Here is a 13,712-nt window from a genome sequence, read left to right on the forward strand (position 1 = left end):
CAATCAGGATACGTCTCGGAGCTCCGCTGCTAGACTAGGTGGGAGGAGCCAGTCTGAGCTCGTCCGCGTTTCATAACGAAAGATAATGAAAACCAGCCTATCAGAGTTAGCGGGGTGCACAAAACCTGCAGTATGAATTGACTGGGGACAAGACAACACTGATCCATTCTGATCCATCAAAACTGATTTATGCTTTGTTTGTTTGACTGTCCACTCCGTGCAAGGCAGAAAGCCTACTCACGCAGTCCAAAGACATGCTAATTAGATTAGCTGGTTATTCTAAATTGGCCAAAGGTGAACGCTTGTCTGACTCTCCATGTTAGCTCTGTGATGGACTGGCAAAGTGTCTGGGGTGTGGTCAGCTCAGATAACCTCCAGTGACCCTACACCTTGTATGGAGTCATTTTTGACAAACTTTACACTATCAGAAATGACACTTAGGGAAAATTGAAAACTTGCCACAGAAAACATTACCAGCATTAAGTATTCTCAGAACAGTTTCAGAATGAAAGCAGGGATGTAGTTTTTTATCGTCTTCAGGCAGAATAAATTTGACTGTTAAGTAGAGTTAATCATATTAACATATATTATTACATAGGACTCTCTTTTCTTAATCCACGTTTATGGTGTCAGGACGTCTGTGTTCAAATAAAATCACTAGAATTGACTGAATTTTCAACCACTTTTGAAAATAAATTGAGTTTTGGACACCTGGAAATGGCCCTCGACCCCCGAGTGTATCTCTAGTACAGTGAAAAACAGGAACTTTTCTGTCCTTTCAGTTTTTATCTATTACTTAACTACTTTAGTGTAGTATGAAAGGCAGTGTGTTTCTTTCTTTTAAGTCACGGGTCTTTTGGACTTGTAGATTTGGAATCTAAAACTGGGTACTTGGAAACACTGAAAACATATGCAATTTGTTCCTTTGTTGATAATACTCATAATGTGTGAAGTAAAGAAAATTCTTATTTGGTTTGCTGACTTTACTTTACTTTTCAAAAGATGAGCCACGACATTCACTTTGATTCAGATTAGCGTTTTGACTCGAACTGGCACATACTCATGAATCAGGTGACCATTGTTCTGATCATACTGACACAAGTGATGTGACTCAGCCACATGACTAGAAAAAGAGCATCTCAACTGAAGGATGATCTCTGTTCTTTTTATAGTTCAAGATAAAAACATTAGCTGTGAAGGCAGAATCAAACCATTCAGCGCAATCAAATTTCTGCACTGTTACTAACATAAAGACAGCAACTAAAGTTATTTTCATTATTCATTGACCTAGCAGGTATGCTTCAGATACGATCTTCTCACAAAATAAAGTTCCACAAAAATAGATTTTATTTGCACAGATATATTTTATTTGGATCCAAATACATTTACAAAAGACTTAGTTTTGTTTCATTTTACATTAAAAAAAAGTTTTTAAACTTGAAATACTATTCAGTGATGCTGGTCTCACCTACAAGACAATCCTCTGATGCTATTAAAGTAATACTATCAACAGAAACGTTGGGACATCATGATAGATGATGAATTGGATTTAAACTATAAAAACTCATCTAGCAGCATAACAAACCCTTTTTTATTCAGAATAGTCCAATTGAGGAGTCACTGATTTTGAAGAAGTCACTTAGGTGAGTGACAAAATGCAGTACAGAATGTCCAAAAGGTGAAAAGGCAACTCCAGGCACTCTTCTTCCCACACCATGACTCCACTCCCATGAGAAAACGTGCTCTGCTTCCAGCTCCTGGAAAGACACAAAAAGATACACACAATGAAAGGGCAATACACTGAAGCGAGGCCTTTCATGCACATTAGTCTACAGTAAAATAGTGCGCACCAAAAGCGGCCCTCAGCTGAAGCTAGCGACGGCTGGTGTGGCAGCATCCAGTGCGGGAACACTTAGGGACTTACGATCCCTCCGGCAACCCAAAACTTCCATGAGCTCACATAACCACAGGCAGGGAGATGGAAGAAAAGGGAGAGAACACAACCAACATTATAAACAGAAGACAATACAATCAAGAATCTTGGGCCAGAGGACCTGTGAGGATTGTCAGCGCGAAAAAAAAAATAGACACACAAGCCCTGAATCACCAGACACAGATTGTGAACAAATAGTAAATGTAGCAACATCTGTGTGTGAAACACAACATTTCTAATATGATTAGATCAAATTTGCTCTGTCCTGAAAAAAGAGTGACACATCCAGTTGTATAAAACCTTTTTCTATAGACATTAGCACACACTCCAACAGGTTTTCATCCACTTGAACCCAAAAAGTCATTGCTCAGGACCCCAAACTTTCTAAATGTAATGCTTCCTTTGATAACAACAATGTTTTTCAGTTTCTGAAATGCAATTGCAGAAAACCTGAGCTCTGCTATTTTCATCTGGAATGGCTTATTCTTTGTAGAAAGGTTTTTCTACTCATATATTATCCATCTGATCTGATAAACTTGGATAAAGAATCACAATCTAAGATTACAATATACAGGAGTGATTGTTAGTAAAAGTGGGTTTCTTTACAATGAATGATTTGATCAAAACTATCTGTGAAAAAATGTTACTGATAAACTTCAACAATAAAAGTCAATTTGACATTAAAATCAAGAACTTTTCTGACTGACCCCAAACTTTTGAGCAGTAGTGTGTATTGTATGCATGTATGTAACTGTGTCTGATCAGGATTTTGTCACCAGTTTATAACAAAGAGTGAATTTTTAAAGCGTATTTGTTAACAAATATTGAGTTGAGCTATTCCAACGCTAAAGGTAAACTCTCCCTAACAAGTCCACTTTATTGTGTGTTGATAAATTTTCTCTTATTAGTGGCTCATGGTTGCTTAAAGCCTATGTCTGCACTTGAGCACAGAGGCAGAGCATCATTCATCCTGCCAGCTGCCTATCCTGGTAGCATTTCAAGGACGACCGACTCCAGTTTCTCTGCAGCAGAACAGCTCATAACTGTTTAACAGTCTCTCCCTGTCCTGATACTCTGATACCATCTGCTGTCATCAAAAACCATACAGCTCAAAAGTTTGAGGAGAATCGGAAACGTCTTGTTTTCTAAATACAGTCAAATTTGATTTGATGTTTAGTCGCTCCTAATTATGTCAAGAAATGTAAATGTTTAACAGTAACATTGATCATAAATCATGAATGAGTTTGTATGGAATATCTACACAGGTGCACAGAGGCCCATTTTCAGCAGTAATACCTCCTGTGTTACAGCGGTACATTATCTTATCTAATGTTACTTTCTCATGTGTACAGCCCAACTTCTCAGTCAAAAAACCTTTTTACAAAGATATTAGCACAGATTAAAACAACTACAGTGATGAAAGAAAGAATCAGTTTTGCATCAATAGTGTCTGAATCATCAGATTTTCTCTTCCTAATCTAACTGGACCCATCTGGATGTAGCGTTTCCAATGGGAGAAACGTTTCGTCACTCATCCAAGTGACTTCTTCAGTCACTCAGGCCGAAGAAGTCACTTGGATGACACTGAAAACGCTGCGTCCAGATAAACTCTGTGTATATAGTGTATTATCTTACTTATTTTATATTTGTTTGTATTTATTTGTATTTCTTGTATTTTCCTTCTGCTATCTGTACCTGAGCTGAGGTAACGCAAAATTTCACCGCTGTGGGATCAATAAAGTCTTATCTTATCTTATCTTATCTTATCTTATCTTATCTTATCTTATCTTATCTTATCTTATCTTTTCTTATCTAACAGAATCAACCTTTTGGGATTTAGTTACCTGGATGATTGAGCATGCACCAATACATAACTGGACCCAGTTTGCACTTTTGTTCAAAGGGAGTTACACACCACAGTGTAAGAAATCTTCAGTTTGTGTTCCAGGTTTCATACATAAAAACCCTTATCCTTCTACAAAATATTATACTCGTTCCAAAAATAGTAAATATAGCCACATCTGTGTGTGAAACACAACATTTCTAATATGATTAGATCAAATTTGCTCTGTCCTGAAAAAAGAGTCACACATCCAGTTGTATAAAACCTTTTTCTATAGACATTAGCACACACTCCAACAGGTTTTCATCCACTTGAACCCAAAAAGTAATTGCTCAGGACCCCAAACTTTCTAAATGTAATGCTTCCTTTGATGACAACAATGTTTTTCAGTTTCTGAAATGCAGTTGCAGAAAACCTGAGCTCTGCTATTTTCATCTGGAATGGCTTATTCTTTGTAGAAAGGTTTTTCTACTCATATATTATCCATCTGATCTGATAAACTTGGATAAAGAATCACAATCTAAGATTACAATATACAGGAGTGATTGTTAGTAAAAGTGGGTTTCTGCATAGCTGTGTAGATATTTCCTTAAACACCAGAAGTCATTTACAATGAATGATTTGATCAAAACTATCTGTGAAAAAATGTTACTGATAAACTTCAACAATAAAAGTCAATTTGACATTAAAATCAAGAACTTTTCTGACTGACCCCAAACTTTTGAGCAGTAGTGTGTATTGTATGCATGTATGTAACTGTGTCTGATCAGGATTTTGTCACCAGTTTATAACAAAGAGTGAATTTTTAAAGCGTATTTGTTAACAAATATTGAGTTGAGCTATTCCAACGCTAAAGGTAAACTCTCCCTAACAAGTCCACTTTATTGTGTGTTGATAAATTTTCTCTTATTAGTGGCTCATGGTTGCTTAAAGCCTATGTCTGCACTTGAGCACAGAGGCAGAGCATCATTCATCCTGCCAGCTGCCTATCCTGGTAGCATTTCAAGGACGACCGACTCCAGTTTCTCTGCAGCAGAACAGCTCATGACTGTTTAACAGTCTCTCCCTGTCCTGATACTCTGATACCATCTGCTGTCATCAAAAACCATACAGCTCAAAAGTTTGAGGAGAATCGGAAACGTCTTGTTTTCTAAATACAGTCAAATTTGATTTGATGTTTAGTTGCTCCTAATTATGTCAAGAAATGTAAATGTTTAACAGCAACATTGATCATAAATCATGAATGAGTTTGTATGGAATATCTACACAGGTGCACAGAGGCCCATTTTCAGCAGTAATACCTCCTGTGTTACAGCGGTACATTATCTTATCTAATGTTACTTTCTCATGTGTACAGCCCAACTTCTCAGTCAAAAAACCTTTTTACAAAGATATTAGCACAGATTAAAACAACTACAGTGATGAAAGAAAGAATCAGTTTTGCATCAATAGTGTCTGAATCATCAGATTTTCTCTTCCTAATCTAACTGGACCCATCTGGATGTAGCGTTTCCAATGGGAGAAACGTTTCGTCACTCATCCAAGTGACTTCTTCAGTCACTCAGGCCGAAGAAGTCACTTGGATGACACTGAAAATGCTGCGTCCAGATAAACTCTGTGTATATAGTGTATTATCTTACTTATTTTATATTTGTTTGTATTTATTTGTATTTCTTGTATTTTCCTTCTGCTATCTGTACCTGAGCTGAGGTAACGCAAAATTTCACCGCTGTGGGATCAATAAAGTCTTATCTTATCTTATCTTATCTTATCTTATCTTATCTTATCTTATCTTATCTTATCTTATCTTATCTTATCTTATCTTATCTTATCTTATCTTTTCTTATCTAACAGAATCAACCTTTTGGGATTTAGTTACCTGGATGATTGAGCATGCACCAATACATAACTGGACCCAGTTTGCACTTTTGTTCAAAGGGAGTTACACACCACAGTGTAAGAAATCTTCAGTTTGTGTTCCAAGTTTCATACATAAAAACCCTTATCCTTCTACAAAATATTATACTCGTTCCAAAAATAGTAAATATAGCCACATCTGTGTGTGAAACACAACATTTCTAATATGATTAGATCAAATTTGCTCTGTCCTGAAAAAAGAGTGACACATCCAGTTGTATAAAACCTTTTTCTATAGACATTAGCACACACTCCAACAGGTTTTCATCCACTTGAACCCAAAAAGTCATTGCTCAGGACCCCAAACTTTCTAAATGTAATGCTTCCTTTGATGACAACAATGTTTTTCAGTTTCTGAAATGCAGTTGCAGAAAACCTGAGCTCTGCTATTTTCATCTGGAATGGCTTATTCTTTGTAGAAAGGTTTTTCTACTCATATATTATCCATCTGATCTGATAAACTTGGATAAAGAATCACAATCTAAGATTACAATATACAGGAGTGATTGTTAGTAAAAGTGGGTTTCTGCATAGCTGTGTAGATATTTCCTTAAACATCAGAAGTCATTTACAATGAATGATTTGATCAAAACTATCTGTGAAAAAATGTTACTGATAAACTTCAACAATAAAAGTCAATTTGACATTAAAATCAAGAACTTTTCTGACTGACCCCAAACTTTTGAGCAGTAGTGTGTATTGTATGCATGTATGTAACTGTGTCTGATCAGGATTTTGTCACCAGTTTATAACAAAGAGTGAATTTTTAAAGCGTATTTGTTAACAAATATTGAGTTGAGCTATTCCAACGCTAAAGGTAAACTCTCCCTAACAAGTCCACTTTATTGTGTGTTGATAAATTTTCTCTTATTAGTGGCTCATGGTTGCTTAAAGCCTATGTCTGCACTTGAGCACAGAGGCAGAGCATCATTCATCCTGCCAGCTGCCTATCCTGGTAGCATTTCAAGGACGACCGACTCCAGTTTCTCTGCAGCAGAACAGCTCATGACTGTTTAACAGTCTCTCCCTGTCCTGATACTCTGATACCATCTGCTGTCATCAAAAACCATACAGCTCAAAAGTTTGAGGAGAATCGGAAACGTCTTGTTTTCTAAATACAGTCAAATTTGATTTGATGTTTAGTTGCTCCTAATTATGTCAAGAAATGTAAATGTTTAACAGTAACATTGATCATAAATCATGAATGAGTTTGTATGGAATATCTACACAGGTGCACAGAGGCCCATTTTCAGCAGTAATACCTCCTGTGTTACAGCGGTACATTATCTTATCTAATGTTACTTTCTCATGTGTACAGCCCAACTTCTCAGTCAAAAAACCTTTTTACAAAGATATTAGCACAGATTAAAACAACTACAGTGATGAAAGAAAGAATCAGTTTTGCATCAATAGTGTCTGAATCATCAGATTTTCTCTTCCTAATCTAACTGGACCCATCTGGATGTAGCGTTTCCAATGGGAGAAACGTTTCGTCACTCATCCAAGTGACTTCTTCAGTCACTCAGGCCGAAGAAGTCACTTGGATGACACTGAAAATGCTGCGTCCAGATAAACTCTGTGTATATAGTGTATTATCTTACTTATTTTATATTTGTTTGTATTTATTTGTATTTCTTGTATTTTCCTTCTGCTATCTGTACCTGAGCTGAGGTAACGCAAAATTTCACCGCTGTGGGATCAATAAAGTCTTATCTTATCTTATCTTATCTTATCTTATCTTATCTTATCTTATCTTATCTTATCTTATCTTATCTTTTCTTATCTAACAGAATCAACCTTTTGGGATTTAGTTACCTGGATGATTGAGCATGCACCAATACATAACTGGACCCAGTTTGCACTTTTGTTCAAAGGGAGTTACACACCACAGTGTAAGAAATCTTCAGTTTGTGTTCCAAGTTTCATACATAAAAACCCTTATCCTTCTACAAAATATTATACTCGTTCCAAAAATAGTAAATATAGCCACATCTGTGTGTGAAACACAACATTTCTAATATGATTAGATCAAATTTGCTCTGTCCTGAAAAAAGAGTGACACATCCAGTTGTATAAAACCTTTTTCTATAGACATTAGCACACACTCCAACAGGTTTTCATCCACTTGAACCCAAAAAGTCATTGCTCAGGACCCCAAACTTTCTAAATGTAATGCTTCCTTTGATGACAACAATGTTTTTCAGTTTCTGAAATGCAATTGCAGAAAACCTGAGCTCTGCTATTTTCATCTGGAATGGCTTATTCTTTGTAGAAAGGTTTTTCTACTCATATATTATCCATCTGATCTGATAAACTTGGATAAAGAATCACAATCTAAGATTACAATATACAGGAGTGATTGTTAGTAAAAGTGGGTTTCTGCATAGCTGTGTAGATATTTCCTTAAACATCAGAAGTCATTTACAATGAATGATTTGATCAAAACTATCTGTGAAAAAATGTTACTGATAAACTTCAACAATAAAAGTCAATTTGACATTAAAATCAAGAACTTTTCTGACTGACCCCAAACTTTTGAGCAGTAGTGTGTATTGTATGCATGTATGTAACTGTGTCTGATCAGGATTTTGTCACCAGTTTATAACAAAGAGTGAATTTTTAAAGCGTATTTGTTAACAAATATTGAGTTGAGCTATTCCAACGCTAAAGGTAAACTCTCCCTAACAAGTCCACTTTATTGTGTGTTGATAAATTTTCTCTTATTAGTGGCTCATGGTTGCTTAAAGCCTATGTCTGCACTTGAGCACAGAGGCAGAGCATCATTCATCCTGCCAGCTGCCTATCCTGGTAGCATTTCAAGGACGACCGACTCCAGTTTCTCTGCAGCAGAACAGCTCATAACTGTTTAACAGTCTCTCCCTGTCCTGATACTCTGATACCATCTGCTGTCATCAAAAACCATACAGCTCAAAAGTTTGAGGAGAATCGGAAACGTCTTGTTTTCTAAATACAGTCAAATTTGATTTGATGTTTAGTCGCTCCTAATTATGTCAAGAAATGTAAATGTTTAACAGTAACATTGATCATAAATCATGAATGAGTTTGTATGGAATATCTACACAGGTGCACAGAGGCCCATTTTCAGCAGTAATACCTCCTGTGTTACAGCGGTACATTATCTTATCTAATGTTACTTTCTCATGTGTACAGCCCAACTTCTCAGTCAAAAAACCTTTTTACAAAGATATTAGCACAGATTAAAACAACTACAGTGATGAAAGAAAGAATCAGTTTTGCATCAATAGTGTCTGAATCATCAGATTTTCTCTTCCTAATCTAACTGGACCCATCTGGATGTAGCGTTTCCAATGGGAGAAACGTTTCGTCACTCATCCAAGTGACTTCTTCAGTCACTCAGGCCGAAGAAGTCACTTGGATGACACTGAAAATGCTGCGTCCAGATAAACTCTGTGTATATAGTGTATTATCTTACTTATTTTATATTTGTTTGTATTTATTTGTATTTCTTGTATTTTCCTTCTGCTATCTGTACCTGAGCTGAGGTAACGCAAAATTTCACCGCTGTGGGATCAATAAAGTCTTATCCTTTCTTATCTTATCTTATCTTATCTTATCTTATCTTATCTTATCTTATCTTATCTTATCTTATCTTATCTTATCTTATCTTTTCTTATCTAACAGAATCAACCTTTTGGGATTTAGTTACCTGGATGATTGAGCATGCACCAATACATAACTGGACCCAGTTTGCACTTTTGTTCAAAGGGAGTTACACACCACAGTGTAAGAAATCTTCAGTTTGTGTTCCAAGTTTCATACATAAAAACCCTTATCCTTCTACAAAATATTATACTCGTTCCAAAAATAGTAAATATAGCCACATCTGTGTGTGAAACACAACATTTCTAATATGATTAGATCAAATTTGCTCTGTCCTGAAAAAAGAGTGACACATCCAGTTGTATAAAACCTTTTTCTATAGACATTAGCACACACTCCAACAGGTTTTCATCCACTTGAACCCAAAAAGTCATTGCTCAGGACCCCAAACTTTCTAAATGTAATGCTTCCTTTGATGACAACAATGTTTTTCAGTTTCTGAAATGCAATTGCAGAAAACCTGAGCTCTGCTATTTTCATCTGGAATGGCTTATTCTTTGTAGAAAGGTTTTTCTACTCATATATTATCCATCTGATCTGATAAACTTGGATAAAGAATCACAATCTAAGATTACAATATACAGGAGTGATTGTTAGTAAAAGTGGGTTTCTGCATAGCTGTGTAGATATTTCCTTAAACATCAGAAGTCATTTACAATGAATGATTTGATCAAAACTATCTGTGAAAAAATGTTACTGATAAACTTCAACAATAAAAGTAAATTTGACATTAAAATCAAGAACTTTTCTGACTGACCCCAAACTTTTGAGCAGTAGTGTGTATTGTATGCATGTATGTAACTGTGTCTGATCAGGATTTTGTCACCAGTTTATAACAAAGAGTGAATTTTTAAAGCGTATTTGTTAACAAATATTGAGTTGAGCTATTCCAACGCTAAAGGTAAACTCTCCCTAACAAGTCCACTTTATTGTGTGTTGATAAATTTTCTCTTATTAGTGGCTCATGGTTGCTTAAAGCCTATGTCTGCACTTGAGCACAGAGGCAGAGCATCATTCATCCTGCCAGCTGCCTATCCTGGTAGCATTTCAAGGACGACCGACTCCACTTTCTCTGCAGCAGAACAGCTCATAACTGTTTAACAGTCTCTCCCTGTCCTGATACTCTGATACCATCTGCTGTCATCAAAAACCATACAGCTCAAAAGTTTGAGGAGAATCGGAAACGTCTTGTTTTCTAAATACAGTCAAATTTGATTTGATGTTTAGTCGCTCCTAATTATGTCAAGAAATGTAAATGTTTAACAGTAACATTGATCATAAATCATGAATGAGTTTGTATGGAATATCTACACAGGTGCACAGAGGCCCATTTTCAGCAGTAATACCTCCTGTGTTACAGCGGTACATTATCTTATCTAATGTTACTTTCTCATGTGTACAGCCCAACTTCTCAGTCAAAAAACCTTTTTACAAAGATATTAGCACAGATTAAAACAACTACAGTGATGAAAGAAAGAATCAGTTTTGCATCAATAGTGTCTGAATCATCAGATTTTCTCTTCCTAATCTAACTGGACCCATCTGGATGTAGCGTTTCCAATGGGAGAAACGTTTCGTCACTCATCCAAGTGACTTCTTCAGTCACTCAGGCCGAAGAAGTCACTTGGATGACACTGAAAATGCTGCGTCCAGATAAACTCTGTGTATATAGTGTATTATCTTACTTATTTTATATTTGTTTGTATTTATTTGTATTTCTTGTATTTTCCTTCTGCTATCTGTACCTGAGCTGAGGTAACGCAAAATTTCACCGCTGTGGGATCAATAAAGTCTTATCTTATCTTATCTTATCTTATCTTATCTTATCTTATCTTATCTTATCTTATCTTATCTTATCTTATCTTATCTTTTCTTATCTAACAGAATCAACCTTTTGGGATTTAGTTACCTGGATGATTGAGCATGCACCAATACATAACTGGACCCAGTTTGCACTTTTGTTCAAAGGGAGTTACACACCACAGTGTAAGAAATCTTCAGTTTGTGTTCCAAGTTTCATACATAAAAACCCTTATCCTTCTACAAAATATTATACTCGTTCCAAAAATAGTAAATATAGCCACATCTGTGTGTGAAACACAACATTTCTAATATGATTAGATCAAATTTGCTCTGTCCTGAAAAAAGAGTGACACATCCAGTTGTATAAAACCTTTTTCTATAGACATTAGCACACACTCCAACAGGTTTTCATCCACTTGAACCCAAAAAGTCATTGCTCAGGACCCCAAACTTTCTAAATGTAATGCTTCCTTTGATGACAACAATGTTTTTCAGTTTCTGAAATGCAATTGCAGAAAACCTGAGCTCTGCTATTTTCATCTGGAATGGCTTATTCTTTGTAGAAAGGTTTTTCTACTCATATATTATCCATCTGATCTGATAAACTTGGATAAAGAATCACAATCTAAGATTACAATATACAGGAGTGATTGTTAGTAAAAGTGGGTTTCTGCATAGCTGTGTAGATATTTCCTTAAACACCAGAAGTCATTTACAATGAATGATTTGATCAAAACTATCTGTGAAAAAATGTTACTGATAAACTTCAACAATAAAAGTCAATTTGACATTAAAATCAAGAACTTTTCTGACTGACCCCAAACTTTTGAGCAGTAGTGTGTATTGTATGCATGTATGTAACTGTGTCTGATCAGGATTTTGTCACCAGTTTATAACAAAGAGTGAATTTTTAAAGCGTATTTGTTAACAAATATTGAGTTGAGCTATTCCAACGCTAAAGGTAAACTCTCCCTAACAAGTCCACTTTATTGTGTGTTGATAAATTTTCTCTTATTAGTGGCTCATGGTTGCTTAAAGCCTATGTCTGCACTTGAGCACAGAGGCAGAGCATCATTCATCCTGCCAGCTGCCTATCCTGGTAGCATTTCAAGGACGACCGACTCCACTTTCTCTGCAGCAGAACAGCTCATGACTGTTTAACAGTCTCTCCCTGTCCTGATACTCTGATACCATCTGCTGTCATCAAAAACCATACAGCTCAAAAGTTTGAGGAGAATCGGAAACGTCTTGTTTTCTAAATACAGTCAAATTTGATTTGATGTTTAGTTGCTCCTAATTATGTCAAGAAATGTAAATGTTTAACAGCAACATTGATCATAAATCATGAATGAGTTTGTATGGAATATCTACACAGGTGCACAGAGGCCCATTTTCAGCAGTAATACCTCCTGTGTTACAGCGGTACATTATCTTATCTAATGTTACTTTCTCATGTGTACAGCCCAACTTCTCAGTCAAAAAACCTTTTTACAAAGATATTAGCACAGATTAAAACAACTACAGTGATGAAAGAAAGAATCAGTTTTGCATCAATAGTGTCTGAATCATCAGATTTTCTCTTCCTAATCTAACTGGACCCATCTGGATGTAGCGTTTCCAATGGGAGAAACGTTTCGTCACTCATCCAAGTGACTTCTTCAGTCACTCAGGCCGAAGAAGTCACTTGGATGACACTGAAAATGCTGCGTCCAGATAAACTCTGTGTATATAGTGTATTATCTTACTTATTTTATATTTGTTTGTATTTATTTGTATTTCTTGTATTTTCCTTCTGCTATCTGTACCTGAGCTGAGGTAACGCAAAATTTCACCGCTGTGGGATCAATAAAGTCTTATCCTTTCTTATCTTATCTTATCTTATCTTATCTTATCTTATCTTATCTTATCTTATCTTATCTTATCTTATCTTTTCTTATCTAACAGAATCAACCTTTTGGGATTTAGTTACCTGGATGATTGAGCATGCACCAATACATAACTGGACCCAGTTTGCACTTTTGTTCAAAGGGAGTTACACACCACAGTGTAAGAAATCTTCAGTTTGTGTTCCAAGTTTCATACATAAAAACCCTTATCCTTCTACAAAATATTATACTCGTTCCAAAAATAGTAAATATAGCCACATCTGTGTGTGAAACACAACATTTCTAATATGATTAGATCAAATTTGCTCTGTCCTGAAAAAAGAGTGACACATCCAGTTGTATAAAACCTTTTTCTATAGACATTAGCACACACTCCAACAGGTTTTCATCCACTTGAACCCAAAAAGTCATTGCTCAGGACCCCAAACTTTCTAAATGTAATGCTTCCTTTGATGACAACAATGTTTTTCAGTTTCTGAAATGCAATTGCAGAAAACCTGAGCTCTGCTATTTTCATCTGGAATGGCTTATTCTTTGTAGAAAGGTTTTTCTACTCATATATTATCCATCTGATCTGATAAACTTGGATAAAGAATCACAATCTAAGATTACAATATACAGGAGTGATTGTTAGTAAAAGTGGGTTTCTGCATAGCTGTGTAGATATTTCCTTAAACATCAGAAGTCA

At 35.8% G+C, this 13,712-nt stretch overlaps 1 protein-coding gene across 1 annotated transcript in view; it reads right to left on the reverse strand.

Moving 5' to 3' along the window:
* Window positions 1–1,463: 1,463 nt before the first annotated feature.
* The window catches only part of LOC146569935 (uncharacterized), an 85,034-nt gene continuing 72,785 nt past the window's right edge, over window positions 1,464–13,712 (reverse strand). Inside the window, exon 5 of the mRNA XM_085281384.1 lies at window positions 1,464–1,757. Within this exon, the coding sequence (XP_085137510.1) occupies window positions 1,636–1,757 (122 nt within the window). The 3' untranslated portion in view covers window positions 1,464–1,635. The remainder of the gene's footprint in view (window positions 1,758–13,712) is intronic.

Source organism: Mchenga conophoros, linkage group LG7 (assembly GCF_057382185.1).
Source record: "Mchenga conophoros isolate Kocher_MC1m ecotype Shallow Benthic linkage group LG7, M_conophoros_male_GT1.1, whole genome shotgun sequence".
Taxonomy (NCBI): Eukaryota; Metazoa; Chordata; class Actinopteri; order Cichliformes; family Cichlidae; genus Mchenga; species Mchenga conophoros.